The sequence below is a fragment of the Melanerpes formicivorus genome, unplaced genomic scaffold, assembly GCF_026170545.1.
Source record: "Melanerpes formicivorus ecotype bairdi unplaced genomic scaffold, bMelFor1.0.p_v2 SCAF_3, whole genome shotgun sequence".
Taxonomy (NCBI): domain Eukaryota; kingdom Metazoa; phylum Chordata; class Aves; order Piciformes; family Picidae; genus Melanerpes; species Melanerpes formicivorus.
Genome location: NW_027142355.1, coordinates 25,114,028 through 25,133,489, shown reverse-complemented (window position 1 = coordinate 25,133,489; position 19,462 = coordinate 25,114,028). Strand labels below are relative to the sequence as shown.

The following is a 19,462-nucleotide window of genomic DNA, read 5'->3' as shown; positions in this document are numbered from 1 at the left end:
TTCTTGCAATCCATGTCAAATTCTGAAATACTGGACTTCTCAAACCGGGAGGTTTGAAACCTCTCGGCCACTTGGCTTTTGTGGCTTTAGAGAGCAGGAGAAAGGCCAGAGATTTCCTTGTGCCTCTTGGAGTGAGTCCTAGACCAAGAAGACATATTTCAGACTGCATATGGAGGGACATGATTGGAGAGAGGTTAGAGAGAGGACAAAGAGTTAGGGACTGAGTGACACAGTGGGAAAAACTGTGACCCAAACAAGATTGAGAAGTGGGCTTATGTGACCCTCATGAGGAAAACAAGGCCAAGTCAAAGATCCTGCATGCACCTCGGTCAGGGCAGCTCTCAGTATCAATCCAGGCTGAGGAATGGAGTAATTGAGAGCAGCCCTGTGGAGCAAGACCTGAGGGCACTGGTGGATGAGGGGCTGACTATGATCTGGCACTGTGTGCTCACAGCCCAGAGCCAACCATGTCCTGGGCTGATCCCCAGCAGTGTGGGCAGAAGGTGGAGGGAGGGGACTCTGTCCCACTGCCCCTCTGCTTTTCTCTGCTGAGACCCAAACTGTAGTGCTGGGGCCAGCTCTGGAGTCCTCAGCACAGCAGAGACATGGATGTGTTGGAGCAGAGACAGAGGAGGCCTCAACAATGATGGGAGGGCTGGAAGCCCACTGCTGTGAGGACAGGCTAGGGGAGTCAGGGTTGTTCAGCCTGGAGAAAAGAAGGCTCCAGAGAGACCTTATAACATCCTGGAATACTTAAAGGGGGCTACAGGAAAGATGGAGACAGACTTTTTAGTAGGGTCTTTTGTGACAGGGCAAGGGGCGATGGTTTGAAACTTAAAGTGGGAGATTTAGACTAGACCTAAGGAAGAAATTTTTTACAATGAGGGTGGTGAAACACTGGCCCAGGTTGCCCAGAAGGATGGTAGATGCACCATCACTGGAGACATTTCAGAATGTTGTCTGAGGCTCTGAGAAACCTGTGCTAGTTGAAGATGTCCCTGCTTGTTGCAAGGGTTTTTCCTAGATGACCTTGAAACCTTCCAACTTAAGGCATTCTACGATTCTGTGAAAAACTGTTAGACCACATTTGTGACTGCCTTTCTTCACTGTGAATTACAGATACCAATGCTTTCTAGATGGAGAAAGAGCCTGGAGAGCCTCAAATTAAAAACTGGAGTTTGAAAAGTGTAACTAAGTGGGCTGTCCTCCTTACATGAGTCTACTTAGAGCTGTTGGCAAGCCATGCCTGAGATCAGCTGTGCTGCCCGAGGGAAGAGGCATTAGTGACTTGGCTGCTGGAAGGCTTGAAGAATCCAGCTGCTAAGCTTGGAAAATAGTTTGGAGTCTGGATATATGTGTGTGAGAGCCTCATCTTCTTTGCTGATATCCTGCTTGCCAGCCATCCACCAGCACTGCTGCTCTGCCTCTTAACACATGTATTTGAAGCAGCTCTAAAAACAATTACAAACCCACCAGTGAGAGTTCCCCTGGTTTTGTGTGGCTGTCAAATATTTCTCTGCTGGTGCAAACAGGGGCTTAATCTGCCTGTGACTGTGGCTGGACCTGAACTTCAGCTTTGCTGCCCTGCCTTCAGCAGCCGATATCCTGCATGTGAACAGATAAAGCTGATGTGCCTGGCACTGAGCAGGTGGATAAAGATGAGCTGTGGGAAAGCCTCACAGAGCATTGCAGAGAAATGCTGTTAGAATCATAGAATTATAGAATCATTTAAGTTGGAAAGGGCTTTCAATATCATCGAGCCTGACCATTAACTCTATTCTACCATGTCTACCACTAAACCATATTCCCAAGCATCACATCCAGATGGCTTTTAAATCGTGTTCAGGGATAGTGGTCAATCACCTTCCTAGGCAGACTATTCCAACCCTTTCAGAAGACATACTCCAACTTTTCTTTCTGGTATTAAGGGTAAGACCACAAATGATGGAGCCGGGCTCACCGCACTGTCCTCACATCTTGGTGTGTGTTCAGGTCTGGCTTTGGTAACACATATTTTTCTAATAGGGCAGTAACTGATTCAAAGAGGACCCACAGGTTAGGATGCTTCTGCTTCCACCTTGGTGCAATGCTTGTTCAAGGCCACTTTAGGGCAAGAGAAGTCTCTTGGGGACCATTCCCAGAACATTTCTCCTAACCTGCAACACACACACAACAGGGATGTGAGGAAGGGAGCACTTGGATAGAGTAGTACAGTTTAGAATTTGTGGTTTCTATGGCCAGGCAGCTTTGGAGATGGGAAAGCTGAGGTCAGGCAGGGCCTGATGGTTGGACTTGATGATCTTGGAGGTCTTTTCCAACTTCCATGATTCTATGACCTGGCAGAAAGCTAGGCTGGATGCACTGTATCTCATGGTCAATATGTTGAATGAGGCATTCAGTCTCCAGATGTCTCGTAGAGGTAGATGTCCTGGAGACTTGCCCTAGTCTGGTTTTCAAATCCAATGTGATGGCAATGGACAGCAAAACAACTGTGTCATGAGACTGTGCTTCTTATGTTGCAGATGTTAGCAGTGCGATAGAAGAATTTCTGGAGTGGGAAATATAAAAGTCCAGAGATAAATGAGGGTCCTTAATGTTAATTCCTCCCTTGTTCCTGTGTTATACCTGTCCTCCTATTAATCCTCAGCATAAATCAGGACAAAATGATGGACTTTTATGTCTGGGCAGTTGATTTGCAAATTGGCGGTGTTCACTCAGGTGATGAACAGTTCCAGGTAATACCTCTCTGGTTTTCCTCTCCACGAATAAAAGATAATAGTTTATATTTAAACACCACTCTTGACCCCAGATGCTTAGGAATTCATATACTCATCAAAAAATGAGACTGAGAAAAAAGAAAAAATATATCTTATGAGGTCATCTGATTTGCCCTTCTGCACTGCTTATAACAGTTCTGACAGATGTTTGTCTCACCTATTCTTAACCTCCAGCAATTCAGATTCCTCTCTCTCCCTACATGATCTGTCTTTGCTGCTAGGAAGCTTTTCCTCGTGTTTAACCTAAATCTCCTTCCATGATACAGAAGCCATTCTGACTTATATAGCCATAGAGATCACCTTCATCCTCTTTGGCCACCCAGAAAGAGCATTGTGTGTCACCAAAACATGACCACATCTGTGATGCAGCCTGGTTCATCATCTTATGGAGCAGAGGCAGTGAGGCTGTATGGACATGTAGGGTGTGGGCAGAAGGAAGGGTTTTTCTTGAGGGAGAAAATAAGCTTCTTAAAACAGAAATCAGTCTTCATGTTGGATCAAGAAGGCTGTGGATGTAATCTCACAAAATCACAGAGCCACAGAATGGTGGATGTTGGGTAGCACTTCTAGAGATCATCTAGTCCAACACACCTGCTTAAAGCAGTTGGCACAGGAGAATCTTCAGATGGGTGTTGAAAGTCTCCAGACAAGGAGACTCTACAACCTCTCTGGGTAGCCTATTTCAATGTTCCATCACTCTCAGAGGAAAATAAAAAATCCTCATGTTCAGATGGAACTTCATGTGTTCCAAGAAGACAGGGGAGCCCTTGCTTCTACCTTGGGGAACAAGCAGGTGTACTGCTGTGTGGGACACACAAGCATGGATGAAAAAGAGGTGGGTATTGGAAACTGACCCCAAAACAGAGTGAGGGTGCCATGGCCCTCTGGGAAGATGTGAGAGGAATGAAGATCCTTGCTGAAGCTTTGTCTTTCAATGAAGTCCCAGATATGATGTGTTGCCATGCAATCCTCATGCAATCCTGGCTGTCAGCTTAGGAACTGATTGCAACCCAGGGCTGCTGTCCTAGGAGATCCTTGTCTCCTCATCAATGTGATCTGCTACACAGCATCACCAGACAGCCTAACAGACTCCAGTCCTTGAAATGAAAAGGTGTCACCTCCATCACTGTAGCTTTTGTCGGATACACTGTGCAAATATCTGTTCAAGATAATCAAAGTGTCTGTCCCAAACTATTGCCTAGCTCCTGCCTTTTGCTGGTATTTTCTTTTCCTTTTGGCAGGAAATGGAGCTTGACTGTTCAAATTACTGTATTCAAGATCTTCCTGTTTTTCATGGCAGTGCTGTCACTTGGGGGAGAAAAGAAATATTTCTTTGAAGCTGTCCAGCCAGCAAAAGTCCTTGTGTAAAGAGCTGGGCAGTATTTTTCCAACACATTGCTAGGAGAGGGCAGGAAAGGTTTGGGACCCGAGTCATTGTCTGACAAGTGACTTGGCTCTAAATGCTTCCTGTGCTTCTGATGTTTCAAAGCAAACCTCAGTCAGCAATTCCCCAAAACATCTTTGTAGATACCTGAGAGTCTGGCATCTCCTTCACACATCTGTTTCTCAAATGGACTCTGCTCTCTTGCTCCCTCCTGCTTTGCCTGCTTCCCCTCTGCCCATCCTAGATGCTTGACACCCACTGAGTAAGCACTGCTTTACTCATGGGGTTTACCTGTGCACAGAAGGAGGTTGTGGGGGGCATATTGCTGATTAGTCCTTCCATGGATGGCTGACATGCATGTTTGGGCACCAGCTGGGGGGACAGGCCTTCTGTTTTGGCTGCAGGAGCACCAGGATGAATGCTGCTTGGCCCATGGGCTCTCTTCTCCATGCCACTGGGTTAGGAAGGGACATTTCTAGCTCTGCTGGTAGAAGGGCTTTGTATATGGTATGAGACAATCAATGTGACTCCTGGAAAAGCCACTGTTGGTGATGAAGTGGTCAGAATTTCCCTATAAACAGCCTATTTCATGATTTCCCTCATTCTCCCAGGAGTTGAATTTGTCATCACTGAAGTAAGTAGGAACTGGGACTGACAGAGCACCCCTGAGACACCAAGATGGGGATCAGCATCACCCCTGTTTTACAGAAGGGTTGGCTAAGGTGCTGTAACTTGCAGCTCAGCTGAAGCTCAAGGGGTCCTGGATCTTAGTCCTCTGCCCAGTGTTCCCAACTGTTGCAGCAAGAGGAGATATCATTCCTCCTACTGAGTTCCTCTCTAGCATGAGAGAAACAGAAAATGGTGCTTTAGAAAGAAAGACAGGAGCGTTTCAAGGAAAGAAATCACTTCATAAAATGCAAAGCAAGAATTGCAATCTCTGTCATCTCCATTGTTTGGAGAACATGTCTTAAGAGAAGTGGCTGAGAGAGCTGGGATTATTTATTCTGGAGAACAGGAGGCTGAGGGGAGACATTGCTCTCTACAAGTACCTCAAAAGAGGTTGTAGTGAGGTGGATGTTGGTCTCTTCTCCCAAGTAACAAGAGATAGGATGAGAGGAAATGGTTTCAAGGTACACCACAGGACATTTGGATTGGATATCAGGACCAATGTCTTCACTGAAAGAGTGGTCAGGCATTGAAACAGACTGCCCAGGGAGGTGGTGGAGTGTTTTGAACACCTGGATGTGTTAAAAAATTTTGTAGACACAGGCCTTTGGACATGGTTTAGTGGGGTAAGTGGTATAGGGTTGATGATTGGACTTACTGGTCTTAGAGATCTTTTCCAATCTTAATGATTCTATGATTCTATTTTCCCTAAAAAGAGAAAAGTTGGGGTGAAACGAAACACCAACTGTTGCTTAGCCCTTGAGAAGAGGAATGCCTGGGACGAGGTCGGAATGATACTACTGCTCTAACATTTTGCAGACACAGCCCTGGCTCATTTCTCCTGACTGGGTTGGCTGGTACACGAGCCTGCCCCTTTCTCAGGGGAATGACTCAGTCACAGGTATGAGGTATTGGTTTCATTAGACCTCATAGTGTCACTGTGTGCCAGTCAGGCTATCCTAAGTAAACCTCTGAGAGGGTCTATGCACAGTAGGTCATTTTGTTCATCTCCTCTGGATAGACCATGCACAAGAGTTCTGTGCACCTATCTGTACTCCGAATTATCACAGTCATAGAATGTGTTGCATTACAAGGGACATTTAAAGGTCATCTAGTCCAACCACCCTGCAGTGATCAGTTTGCCTCAGACAAGCTGACCTTCAGTGTTTTCAGAGGTGTTGCAACTACCACTTCTCTATGAAACCTGGGCCAGGATCTCACCATCCTCATCATAATAAAAATCTTATCTAAATCTTCCCTCTTTAAATTTCAAACCATCAGCCCTTGTCCTTTCACAACAGTCTCTACACAAAAGTCTGTCCTCATCTGTCTTATAGTTTCTTTTAAGTACTGAAAGGCTGTGATAAAGCCTCCCTGGAGCATTCTTTTTGCCAGGCTGAACAACCCCAATTCTCTCAGCCTGTCCCCACAGCAGAGGGATTCAAGCCCTTGGATCATTGCTGTGACCTCCTTTGGCCCCAGTCCAGCAGGTCCATGTTTCTCCTGTGCTGAGGCTCCAGAGCTAGACCTAGCACTGCAGGTGGGGGCTCAGCAGAGCAGAGGGACAGAATCCTCTCCTTCCACCTGCTGCCCATGTTGCTTTGGATGAAGCCCAGATACAATTGGCTTCTGGGTGCATTACTGGCTCACATCCAGCTTTTCATCCATACGGGCTCATGTTTCTAATCCAAAGGGCTCGTGGTCAGTTGAGGTCATTTCTTGGTCAATGTTTAACAGTGCTTTCTTCTTCCTCTGAAGATGCAAATAAGAGCAGATTAAAAAAAAAAGAAAAAAAAGACACAGTGCAGTCTGTGCAGACGCAGTAGCCTCAGAAATATGGGAATGTCTCTCTGGGAATGCTCACTGGAGACTGAGAGACGGGGCAAACAGGCTTATTGCTGCCAGATCTGTATTTGTATAATTGGTCACATAAGTTTGTGTTGGATGGGAGCGTGTGTGGAGCGTGTTGTGGAGGGACTTGCTGAGCCCAGCAACTCTGATAAGAGGTGACAAGCGTCTTCTTGCTGATGCTGGGAGCTGGAGTGCATGGAGGACTAACTAGTGAGGCAGTATGGGTAGGGTTTTGTCTTAGGGTTTCTCTAGGATTTTCAAATCTCCCCCATGTGCCTTCCCACTCCACATGTCTCCATTTCCAGAAGGTCTGACCATCATCTCCCCTGCAAAGATGGCTGTGCTCCAGGATGAAAGGCACTTTGTCTGAGAGAAATGTCATATTAGCTTGCTGCATGAAGTAGTTTAGGTGAAAGTAGAGCAGGGACCTCTCTCCTGCAACACAGCTGGTAGTTCTCATGATTATCATCAGTGATGTCTGAGTCTGGCTTCCTCAAGCTAATGGAGATCAGCTGAGTTTAAATCTCCACTACTTCAGTCAAGGTCCTGCCCCCTTTGTAACTGAAATTAGAAAAGTCTCCCCACCTCTTCCTCTGTGAGGCAATCAGCTGGCTCCTTAGCTAATTAGCACTAATTAATCAATTAACAAGCCTAGAGTTCATAGTAGGGACATGACGATTGGGGTCTAATGGGGTTGCAGGAACAAGATGCTCCTGGCTTTTCCATTGATGTACATGTCTCAGGCTAAGCAGTGCTGGGTGAGCATTACAGGATTTCTCCAGCATCTGCATGAGCTCTTAGTTCAGCCTGGGTATATCTGCTAGCAACATGCTAGTCCTCTGGATGTGCTCAAAACCCCACTGCTTACTCAGATGGGCATGTCTGTTAACCTGGTGAGATGTCATTTGTATGAGTTTCTCAGACACTGCGTGGGTTCACCTTCACTTTTTCTCCCATGATGGTCCTTCCTCCCATGTGCCACTTCTCTGCTTTCAACCAGCAGGGATACAGACACTTCCCTGCCTCAGCAAAGTGCTCTGTACTCCAGGCAGGAAAAAAAAAAGTGGCTTTGGACACGCCAGGGGAGAGAAAAACAAAAACTCTTAAGCATCTCCGTCAACAGAAGCTTGCACTTAAGGGCTATAAGCCAGAGCCTGATTGCATGGGGAGGATGATTGTTTGAGGTAGTAAGTATGTTCCTCAGTGTTAGACACCTGTCCTTGGAAGGATAATTCCAGGTCAGTGTGCATGCAGAAATAATGCTGAAGGTAACTAATTACATTCTTGTTGCATCCCCACCGCCACCTCTCCTTCCAAAATCCTCATTGCTTGTCCTGAGGGAGAACAACTGAAAACCATGCCTGGAAACCTTCTTCTCAAACCCAAGCATAAAGCCAGAAGAAAGTTTATGCCTTTAAGTGGCTGGGTGCCAGACTCCTACTGTTCTCTCCCTGCTCCTCATCATCTGATTGACCCCACTCACACAAAATGTTCATTGAGGACAAAGTGGGGCCCAAGGCTGTTGAGTCACTGTTGTGTCTGAGATATTTCAGGCACAGCTCCCTCCCCCACCATCAGTCCATCATCCCTAGACTGTATCGGCTCTGCCTGAACAGCTCAGCATCTCTCAGCATCAGACCCAGGTCTTGATCATCCTCCAGTAGCTGCTTCAGCAGGTGAACAAGGTGCCAGCTTCTCCTTCACTGCTTGTGTCATTTGACTGTGCTTTTTTGCCACATGGACAACTGATTTGTTTCTGGGAACTGATCTTTGCTGCTTCCCCTGCCAGCGAGCCAGGCTATTTTCTTCTGTGGTTGAGCTCTGCAGTCACTTGTGGTTCAGCCTTGCATTTTTTGGAGGGCTCCATATAATCTCCTTGCATTCTCTTCCATGCTGGGAGATAACTACTTTTGCAAACCTGACCTCGTATTGCCTCACCAGTAGGTTGCCTTGGAGGCCAGTGGAAATGCTTGTGCAATAGTTGGGTTTTTTCCCCCTCAAGCAGCAAGCAAAATCCAAGTCATAAGCAAAGTGACTCCAGTTCCTATCATGAGTCTGATGCTATTTAAAGCACCTCCAGGCTTGGGGCAGCTAAGCATAGGAGTTGGTACAATAGCTATCTTGTTTAGGAGGGGGGGTTGAGGGTATGCTGGGTTCAGCATCACTTTCTGAGCTAAATGCTCCATGGACCCTTTTCTCTCTGCTGCTAGAAGTGTAGCTGTTACAGTGGAAAAACAGTACAAGGGCTTAGTACTTTGAGAACCAGTGAAGCCTGATTAGCCTCTGGGAATGATCCCATATGATGCACATAGCTGTTTATTTTATACTCCAACACGCATAATAGAAGAGTGGGGTGTTTTGGTGGGGGTTTTATGGTGTTGTTTTTTCCCCTGAAACAAGCATATTTCCCTATTTGTCCAAATTCCATGGAAATGTGAGTCTCCCTTATGCCAGGTAGGACAATACAGCTGTTGGAAGTGTCCATCCTAAAAACGGGATGGTGTTGGTTCTAAGCAACCTGATCTAGTTTAAGATGTCCTTGCTCACTCTAGGGGGAGTTGGACTAGATGATCTTGAAAGGTTCCCTCCAACCTAAGCCAATCTGTGATTCTAAGATGGAGGGAGAAAGGGCTATTGGACTTACAGAGCAATGTCTAGGTGGCATTTGGCCAGATTTCAGAGAATTATAGAATGAATCACAGAATGCATTGAGTTGAAAGGCAACCTCGAAGGTCATCTTTGCCCTGGCACTCCAGCCTGGCATCTCCATGGCTGTGCTAGCATGTGATGTTTGCTGTAGTTTGATTGAGAAGCATTTTATTAGTGCTGGCCCAGTCTTTGGGTAATATGACCCCAGTTTTGGAAATATAGCTGGGTAGATATGATCAGGTTCAGGATGGAGCTGGGGACCTGCATGTCCTGCACACTTCTACTCCAAGCTGTCCTTCTCTTCAGTGCTGCTTTATTGCATGGAGAAATGCCCTTAAGTGGATGAACATGGCTTGCTGAAATGCAGACCCTTGTTGCATCTCTATCCTGCAGTTAACTCCACAATATACAGGACCTAATGTACTCCCTGTGCCACCATCAGCCAGTTGCTTCAGTTCAGGATCTAATAACTATTGCAGCCCCAATGCTCTCTGCCTTATGATACAGATTCTAATATTTAAAATATTTACAGAAACACTTGAAACAGAGGAAATACACCCAGATATTCTTCGTCAAAAGGGTTGTCAAGCCCTGGAATAAGCTTTCCAGGGAAGTGGTGGATTCATCCTCTCTGGAGGGTTTAAAAGATGTTTGGATGAGGAGCTAAGGAACCTGGTCTAATAGCTGTGTACAGGGAGATGTTAGATTATAGTTGTAATTGATGATCTTAAGGTCCTTTCCAACCAGGAGATTCTATGATTCTATGATCCCTGGAGGGATTTAAAAGCTGTGTAGGTATGGTGCTGAGGAACATGGTTTAGTGGTGACCTGGCACTGTGAAGTTAATGGTTCGACTCCTCATTGCTCTCTAAAACTGTCTCAAAGGAAGCTGTAGTGAAGTGGGGGTTGGCCTCTTCTCCCTAGTATCAATTGACAGAGTGAGAGGAAATGGCCTGAAGTTGTGCCAGGGAAGTTTTAGGATGGATATCAGGAAAAATTTCTTTACTGAAAGAGTTGTCAGGCATGGAACAGACTGCCCAGGGAGGTATCGAGTCACCATCCCTAGAGGTGTTCAAGGAGTGTGTGGACATGGCACTTCAGGACACGGTTTAATGGCCACAGTGGTCTTAGTATGATGGTTGTACTTGATGATTTTAGAGGTCTTTTCCAACCCAAACAATTCTATGTTTCTGTACACATGCAGCTAAACAGTAGCACCACAGAAATACAGAGAGACCTCTCCATGCAGTATTGGAGCTGGCATAGCTGACAGAGCATGTGGGTAACATCAGATCAGTAGGAACAACATCGTATTTTGCCTGTTTCAATGTCATTACCCTGTCTCTGTCCGTGTTCCAAAATATAATAGGATTTGTTCAGCTGATTTATCCTGTAAACAAGAGATATTATCCAGGCATATTTAGAGAGTGGGAGAGGCAGAGTGAGGGAGAGTGCAGAAGGGAATAATAAAAATGTGCTCCTCCTAATGAGGGAATGACCCAGCACTTATCAATGGGTTGGGGCCATTGGTTGGAATCCCATGCCAAGATACACAAGGCTGTGATTGTGCTGGTGTCCCTGCTTCTGAGGACTGGCTGCAGCCTTCTGTTTGCCCAATTCTGCTTTCAAATGCAGGATGAGTTTGAGCTTAATGGCTTCAACAAATTTATACACGGCTGACACAAGTGCTCTGAATTCCTCAAGTGCTGAGATCTGCACAGATAGAAGCAATAAGTGGGAGATTTTTCTTTTCAGGGCTTGAATGCTTTAGTTTGTTGTTTAAATTCATAACTAGGCTTCTTTAAATTCATTTTCTGTGAGATGATAGGACATCTGATACAGATGCTGTTCTCCGTGATGCAGGTGTTCTCCCTGGTGCAGGTGCTCTCCCTGATACAGATGTACACATCACCATTATTTATGGAATCACAGAAGGCTGGGGGTTGGAAGGGACCACTGGAGATCATCTAGGCCAACGCATCCTGCTAAAGCAGGGTCACACAAAGCAGATTGCACCAGATCACATTCAGGCAGATGTTGAACATCTCCAGAGAAGCAGACTCCACAACCTCTCTGGGCAGCCTGATCCATGGCTCCAGCATCTTCACAGGAAAGAAGATTTTACTTAAGTTCAAGTGAAGCCTCCTGGCTTCCAGTTTGTACCTGTTGCTCCTTGTTCTTTCACTGGGCACCACTGAAAAGAGTCTGGCCTCATCCTCACAACATCCACTCTTCAGATGTTTATATGCATTTATAAGATCCCTTCTCAGTCTGCTTTTCTCCATGGTAAACAGCTTCTCTCAGCCTCTCCTCATCAGAGAGATACTCCAATCCCATCAACATCTTTGTAGCCTCTGTTGGACTCTCCCCAGTAATTCCCTGCCCCTCTTGAACTGGAGAGCCTGGAACAGGACACTACTACAGGTGCAGTCTCAGCAGGCCAGAGTAGAGGGGAATGATTCTCTCCTGACCTACTTACTGGCCACACTCTTAATGCACCCCAGAAGACCATTGGCCTTCATGGCCACGAGGGCCAGAACCGGCCAAAACCGGAAAAAAATGAAAAAAAACAGCCCAAACCGGAAAAAAAAACAGCCAGAACTGGCCCAAACCGGAAAAAAAAAAGGCCAAACCCGGAAAAAACTGAGAAAAAAACAGGAAAAAAATGGCCCAAACCAGAAAAAAACAGCCCGAACCGGAAAAAAAAGGCCACAACCGGCCAAAACAGGAAAAAAACAGCCAAAACCGGCCAGAACTGGCCAAAACCACAAAAAAAAGGCCCAAATTGGAAAAAAACAGCCAAAACTGGCCCAAACAGGAAAAAAACGACCAGAACCGAAAAAAAAGGGCCATAACCGGCCAAAATTAGCCAGAACTGGAGCCCCTATTACAAGAGGGATGTGGAGGTGCTTGAACGTGTCCAGAGAAGGGCCACGAGGATGATCAGAGGGCTGGAGCACCTCTCCTATGAGGGCAGACTGAAGGAGTTGGGGCTGTTCAGTCTGGAGAAGAGAAGGCTCCGAGGTGACCTAATTGTGGCCTTCCAGTATCTGAAGGGGGCCTACAGGAAGGCTGGGGAAGGACTTCTCAGGATCTCAGGTAGTGATAGGACTAGGGGGAATGGAATGAAGCTGGAGGTGGGGAGATTCAGGCTAGATGTGAGGAGGAGGTTCTTCACCATGAGAGTGGTGAAACCCTGGAATGGGTTGTCCAGGGAGGTGGTCGAGGCCCCATCCCTGGAGGTGTTTAAGCCCAGGCTGGATGAGGCTCTGGCCAGCCTGATCTAGTGTGGGGTGCCCCTGCCCATGGCAGGGGGGTTGGAACTAGATGATCCTTGTGGTCCCTTCCAACCCTGAATGAAACTATGAAACTATGAAACTGGAAAAAACCGGCCAGAACCGGCCAGAACCAGAAAAAAACAGCCAGAACTGGCCAGAACCGAAAAAAACCAGCCCAAACCGGCCCAAACCGGGAAAAAACAGAAAAAAACGGCCAGAACTGGAAAAAAATGGCCAGAGCCAAAAAAAAAAAACCAGCCCAAACCGGCCCAAACCGGCTGAAACTGGAAAAAAACTGTCAGAACCGGAAAAAAAACGGCCCAAACCGGAAAAAAAATGGCCAAAACTGGGAAAAAGCAGCCCAAACCGGAAAAAAAACGGCCAAACCCAGAAAAAAACACCAAGAACGGGCCCAAACTGGCCAAAACCAGAAAAAAACGGCCCAAACTGGCCAAAACTGGCCAAAACTGGAAAAAACTGTCCAGAACTGGAAAAAACAGCCAAAACCGGAAAAAAACGGCCAGAACCATAAAAAACTGGCCAAAGCCAGCCAGAACCGGCCAGAACCAGAAAATACCGGCCAGAACCGGCCCAAACCAGAAAAAAACAGCCCAAACCGGAAAAAAACAGCCAGAACCAGAAAAAAACGGTCCAAACCAGCCCAAACCAGAAAAAAAGGCCCAAACCGGAAAAAAACAGCCAAAACCAGAAAAAAACGGCCCAAACCAGAAAAAAACGGCCAGAACCGGAAAAAACCGGTCCAAACCGGCCCAAACCAGAAAAAAAGGCCCAAACCGGAAAAAAACAGCCAAAACCAGAAAAAAACGGCCAGAACTGGCCCAAACTAGCCAAAACCGGAAAAAAATGGCCAGAACCGGAAAAAAAACGGTCCAAACCGGCCCAAACCGGAAAAAAATGGCCAGAACCGGAAAAATCTGGCCCAAACCGGAAAAAAGCGGCCAGAACCGGAAAAAAATGGTCCAAACCGGCCCAAACCAGAAAAAAACGGCCCGAACTGGAAAAACGGTCCAAACCGGAAAAAAACAGCCCAAACCGGAAAAAAACGTCCCGAACTGGAAAAGACCGGCCAGAACCGGCCAGAACCGGAAAAAACCAGCTCGAACTGGAAAAAAACTGGTCCAAACCGGAAAAAAACAGCCCAAACCAGAAAAAAACGGCCAGACCAGGAAAGAAAGGGCCGAAACCGGAAAAAAAAAGGCCAGAACCGGAAAAAAACAGCCCAAACCAGAAAAAACTGGCCAAAACTGGCCCAAACCAGAAAAAAACGGCCAGAACTGGAAAAAAAACGGCCCAAACCGGAAAAAAATGGCCAGAACCGGCCAAAACCGGAAAAAAATGGCCAGAACTGGAAAAAACCAGCCAGAACTGGCCCAAACCGGAAAAAAATGGAAAAAAACGGCCAAAACCGGGAAAAAAAAAAGGGAAAAAAAAGGCCAGAACTGGAAAAAATAGGGCTTTAAACTAGATTTGAAGGGGGAAGGGGTTAATAGTCTCCTGCTGGCTGGTGACAAACAGAGGGGCAGCTCACCAGCAGTAGAGAGAAGGAGAGCTGGTAAGGGCTCTTAGCTTGCTGCCCTGAGGCAAGCCACGAATGATCCACCAGGACATTCTGTGGAAACCGAGGGGATTTGGCACAAGAGGAGGACAGGGCCAGCCCAGCCGAAGTGCTTCTATGCGAATGCGCGCAGCTTGGGCAACAAACAGGATGAGTTGAGGGCCACCGTGCTGCTGGGATGCCACGACATAGTGGCTGTTACTGAGACTTGGTGGGATGAATCCCATGACTGGAATGTAGGGATAGATGGGTATAAACTCTTTAGGAAGGATAGGCAGGGAAGGAGAGGAGGAGGTGTTGCCCTCTATGTCAATACCCAGTTGGAATCAGTGGAGCTCCACCTGGGGAGGGATGATGAGCTGGTTGAGAGTGTATGGGTTAAAATTAAAGGCAGGACAGGGGAAGGAGATATTACTGTGGGGGTCTCCTACAGGCCACCTGACCAGCAGATCCAAGCAGATGAGGCCCTCCACAGGCAAATAGAAGTGGCTTCCAGGTCACAAGCCCTGGTCCTCATGGGTGATTTCAACCACCCGGACATCTGCTGGAGGGACAACACAGCAAGGCACCAGCAATCCAGGATGTTCCTGGACTGCATAGAAGACAACTTCCTCCTTCAAATGGTAGAGGAACCAACAAGAAATGGTGCTATGCTGGACCTTGTTCTCACCAACAGGGAAGGGCTGGTAAGCAATGTATCTGAAGGGGGCCTACAGGAAGGCTGGGGAAGGACTTCTCAGGATCTCGGGTAGTGATAGGACTAGGGGGAATAGAATGAAGCTGGAGGTGGGGAGATTCAGGCTGGATGTGGGGAGGAAGTTCTTCCCCATGAGAGTGGTGAAACCCTGGAATGGGTTGTCCAGGGAGGTGGTCGAGGCCCCGTCCCTGGAGGTGTTTAAGCCCAGGCTGGATGAGGCTCTGGCCAGCCTGATCTAGTGTGGGGTGCCCCTGCCCATGGCAGGGGGGTTGGAACTAGATGATCCTTGTGGTCCCTTCCAACCCTGAATGATACTATGATACTATGATACAGCCTTTGGCCAATCATGGAAATGCAACATCCTTTAGGATAAAATGCAGCAGCTGGCGAGCACTTCTCCTCTCTCTCTGCCTGCACCGAAAATAATCTTTTTACTCAAGATTTTCTCTCTCTGGGATTCTCACTCCCCATCCCAGTTACAGCAGCAGTAGGGGAAGTCAGTGCTACTGTGTTTCAGCTGCATAACACAGCTTTGCTGCTGGAATATGTCCTTACAGGAGAGCTCTGGCAGCTTATTCGATCAATAGTTCACTTTTGAAAAATCCCTAAATGCTTATTTACCCAACAGACCATGGTGGTTTCAAAGGCAGCATCTCTGTGCTCAGTAATATCTTTTTTTTGGGTGTGTGAAAATTTTTAAGTGAATTTTATAAAGCTCTTGGAAAGCACCAAGCTGGGAGCCACAGAGATCATATTCCTCTCTTTATCCTTCAGTGCCTCATCCATACCATACTCCAGCTTTGGAGTCGGCAAGAGGAAGTTTGCAGGATTGCAGAATACAGCTTCCATTTACAGTGACACTTGCTGCTCTTTAGGTCTCATCCATCCTACTTTTTTGTAGTTATATTTGTCACCTGTGAGAGGATGACAGTGGCCAATAGGTCAAGGAAGGTCCTCCTCTTCCTCTACTCTTCTTTAGTGAGGCCACATACAGAATATTGTGTCCAATTCTGGGCTCCCCAGTTCAAGAGGGACAGGGAAGTACTGGAGAGAGTCCAGCAGAGGCTATGAAGATAATGAGGAAATAGGAGAATCTCTCTGATGAGGGAAGGCTGAGAGACCTGGGGCTGTATATCCTGGAGAAGAGCAGATTGAGAGGGGGATCTTCTTGATGCTCATCAGTTTCTAAAGCGTAAGTGTCAAGAGGATGGGGTCAGACTCTTTAGTGTTGCTCAGTGATAAGACAAGGGGGCAATAGAACACAGGAGGTTTCATCTGAACATGAGAAGAAACTTCTTTCCCTTGAGCGTGCTGGAGCCATGGAACAGGTTGCCCAGAGAAGCGGTGGAGTCCTCTTCTCTGGAGATTTTCAAAACCTACCTGGACCTGATCCTGTGCAACCTTCTCTGAGTTACCCTGCTTCAGCAGGGCTTTTGCTCTAGATGATCTTCCAAAACCCACCATGCTGGGATTCAGCGACCACATTCCTTGGGGACCTGATTTTCACCCCAAGGTTTGCTGTGCTAAGGCTGAGGTTTGGAATTGTAACATCAGAATATTTTTTTGAGGGGATGGAAATTTCATATGCAGCTGACACTGATGGTGTTGGGGATGTGTGATGTGAAGACCTCCATAAATGGGAGTGTTTGAGTGTTTGTACTATCTCACTCTGATACGTTGCATTGCTGGTAGAGGAACTGTCCCTCTTCCTTGCCTGTCTCAGGCTCTAATGAAGACACTTGAAATATCACTTCAGTTACAATAACCAAGCCCAGAAAGTGTAAATATCCCACTGAAAAATATCACCAGTTTGTTCTGCACCTTGCCTTGTTTATCTTGACATAGTGTGACTGTTTCTCCTGGCAGACACTTGGAGGTGAAGTTGATATAGGAGCTGAGGGATATGGTGAAGCTGGTATCAGTACACCATCTGCCAGGGACATAGATTCATTAACCTGGTGTTTCAGACTGGATCCTTAATTACATCGTCACTTGTAATGGTAGAATCATAGAATGTCAGAACGATACAATCAGAGAATCATAGAATGATTTAGTTTGGAAGAGATCTGCCAAGATCATCCAGTCAAACACCCCTGCAGTCAGCAGGGATATATTCTACTAGTTCAGGTTGCTCACAGCCCTGCTCAGACCAATCTGGAATGTTTCCAGTGATGGGGCATTTACTATCTCTCTGGGCAACCTGGGCAAGGGTTTCACACACTTCCTTAGATCTAGTGTGAATCTCCCTCTTCTGGGAGATTCCCCTTTAAGTACTGGAAGGTTGCAATAAATTCTCCTCAGAGCCTTCTTTTTCTCCAGGCTGAACAACCACAGCTCTCTCAGCCTGTCTTTGTAGGAGAAGTGTTCAATCTCGCTGTTCGTTTTTGTGTCCTACCTTGCCCTTGCTCCAACAGGTTTATGTCTCTCCTGTGCAGAGGACTCCAGAGCTGGACTCAACACTGCAGGTGGGATCTCAGCTGACCAGAGCAAAGTGGCAGAATCCCCTCCCTCCACCTGCTTCTGAGCAGTCCCATGCCAATAGTAAGGCAACGTGCACAGCCAAAGTGGGAACAAGAGCCTGAGAACAAGCCTTGAAGAAAACCATTTACAGTTGCTGGTCACTAGAAAGCCATGGTCTGCATCTCCAGGGTCTGCATCAGGAAATAATAAATAAAAACTCAGAGCTAGTATTGCTTAAAGTTTGTAAGATTGGGGTTTAGAAAAGTTTTAGGGGTCCACTAACCTACATCATAAACATTGTCGGGCACACTAATCATTCAGAAAGGCAGAATTAGAGGATGCTAAGTTTATAGCAACACTTAGTTCTTACTAATAATCATCCAGCTCTCTTGAGCAGAAGTCCTGGAGACTAATGAGAGCTGCTGGTCTCTGTAAGAAAAGCAGCCTCCTCTTCAGGAAATTGCAAATTTTACGATGTGGAGGTACATGGTATAGACTGTTGGGAAGTCTTATGCTCACAGTACAGCAGGAACATAAATGCACATATACAAAGTCTGCATTACATTAAGATTCTTCAGCCCTTGGGAAACCTCGCACTGGTCCTTCAACCGATGCTTTAACTACAGACTTAATACCCAAATATCTGTACTGGTTTTAGACAATCTGAGTAACTTTCCCCCCATTCTTCACATGGCCAGGAGGTCAAGAGAGGTGATTCTGCCAATCGGCTCAGCTCTGGTGAGACCTCACCTGGAGTACTGTGTCCAGCTCTTGAGTCCTTAACACGGAAAAGATGTGTGTCCTTAATACAGAAAGGCCCTCCCCCACAGGAGTGCCACGAAGATTATCACAGGGCTGGAGCACCTCTACTGCAAAAAAACAGGCTGAGAGAGTTGGGGTTGTTCAGCCTGGAGAAGTGAAGGCTCCAGGGACACCTTATAGTGGCATTCCAATATCTGAAGTGGAGCTACAAGAAAGCTGGGGAAGGACTGTTTAGAAGGGCTTGTAGTGATAGGATGAGGGTCAGTGGTTTAAAACTAGATTTAGGTTGGGCATCAGGAAGAAGTTCTTTACAATGAGAGTGGTGGAACACTAGAACAGGTTGCTCAGAGAAGGGGCAGAGGCTACATCTCTTGAGACATTCAAGGTGTAACTTGATGGGGCCCTGAGCAACCTGATCTAGGTGAACATATCCCTGCATATTGCAGGGAGGTTGGATATGATGATCTTCAAGGGTTTCTTCCAGCCTGATGCATTCTACCATTCTGTGAATTCTTCCATTCCTGAATTATATTTGAATGAAAAGCTCTTAGCATAATCAGTTCTATTTCCCTGTAACCGGTCAAGTTACTGTAACTGCACTATAATTTGCATATGGTGACATCTAATTGTGTGGTTGCACGAGTGAAAAGCAGTGTGCAATTATAATGTATTTCCAAACACTGACTCTCCATTATATCACAGAGCACCCTGAGGAAATGCCACTGGATATTTTTGTATAACATCAGACTGCAGGCTCACCACTGAAGAGAGGGTTGGTTGGTGATCTCTGCTATCTTTGGTTGGTGACTCAAGATTCTCATCTTTTCATCCACAAAATTTCACTGTGGCTTTGAATTGCAGATGAAAAGTGGCTGACATGCCATCAGGCTGTGCTGCTATTCAGTGTGACCTAGGCAGGATGGAGAGTTGGGTGAGCGGAAATCTAATGAAATTCAACAAGGGCAAGTGTAGAGTCCTGCAACTTGGGAGGAATACCCCCCTGCACCAGTACAGGTTGGGTCTGCTGGGATGCATTAAAAAGAGTGTGACCAGCAGGTTAAAGGAAGTTTTCCTTCCCCCTCTACTCTGCCCTGGTGATGCCCCATTGGGAATAGCGTCCAGTTCCAGGCTCTTCAGTTCAAGAAAACAAGGAACTACCAGAGAGAATCTAGTGGAGAGCTGCTAAGATGATGAGAGGAGTGGAACATCTACCTTATAAGGAAAGACTGAGAGAGCTGGGGCTGTTTAGACTGGAAAAGACTGGCCTGAGTGGATTTTATAAATGAATATAAACTTCTAAAGGGTGGAGGTCGTGAGGATGGGGCTGGGCTTTTCTTAGTGGTGCCCAGTGATAGGTAAAGG

General features: G+C 46.6%; 1 protein-coding gene across 4 annotated transcripts in view; it reads left to right on the top strand.

The window, feature by feature from the left end:
• PLXNA4 (plexin A4) overlaps nucleotides 1–19,462 on the top strand; it is a 553,704-nt gene that overhangs the window by 37,187 nt on the left and 497,055 nt on the right. Inside the window, exon 1 of one of the 4 annotated variants that reach the window (XM_068169040.1) lies at nucleotides 14,673–14,867. The exons of the other annotated variants lie outside the window; for them this stretch is intronic. Within the exon in view, the coding sequence (XP_068025141.1) occupies nucleotides 14,697–14,867 (171 nt within the window). The 5' untranslated portion in view covers nucleotides 14,673–14,696. Of the gene's footprint in view, nucleotides 1–14,672; nucleotides 14,868–19,462 lie in introns of those variants that run through there. 4 annotated transcript variants of the gene reach the window in all.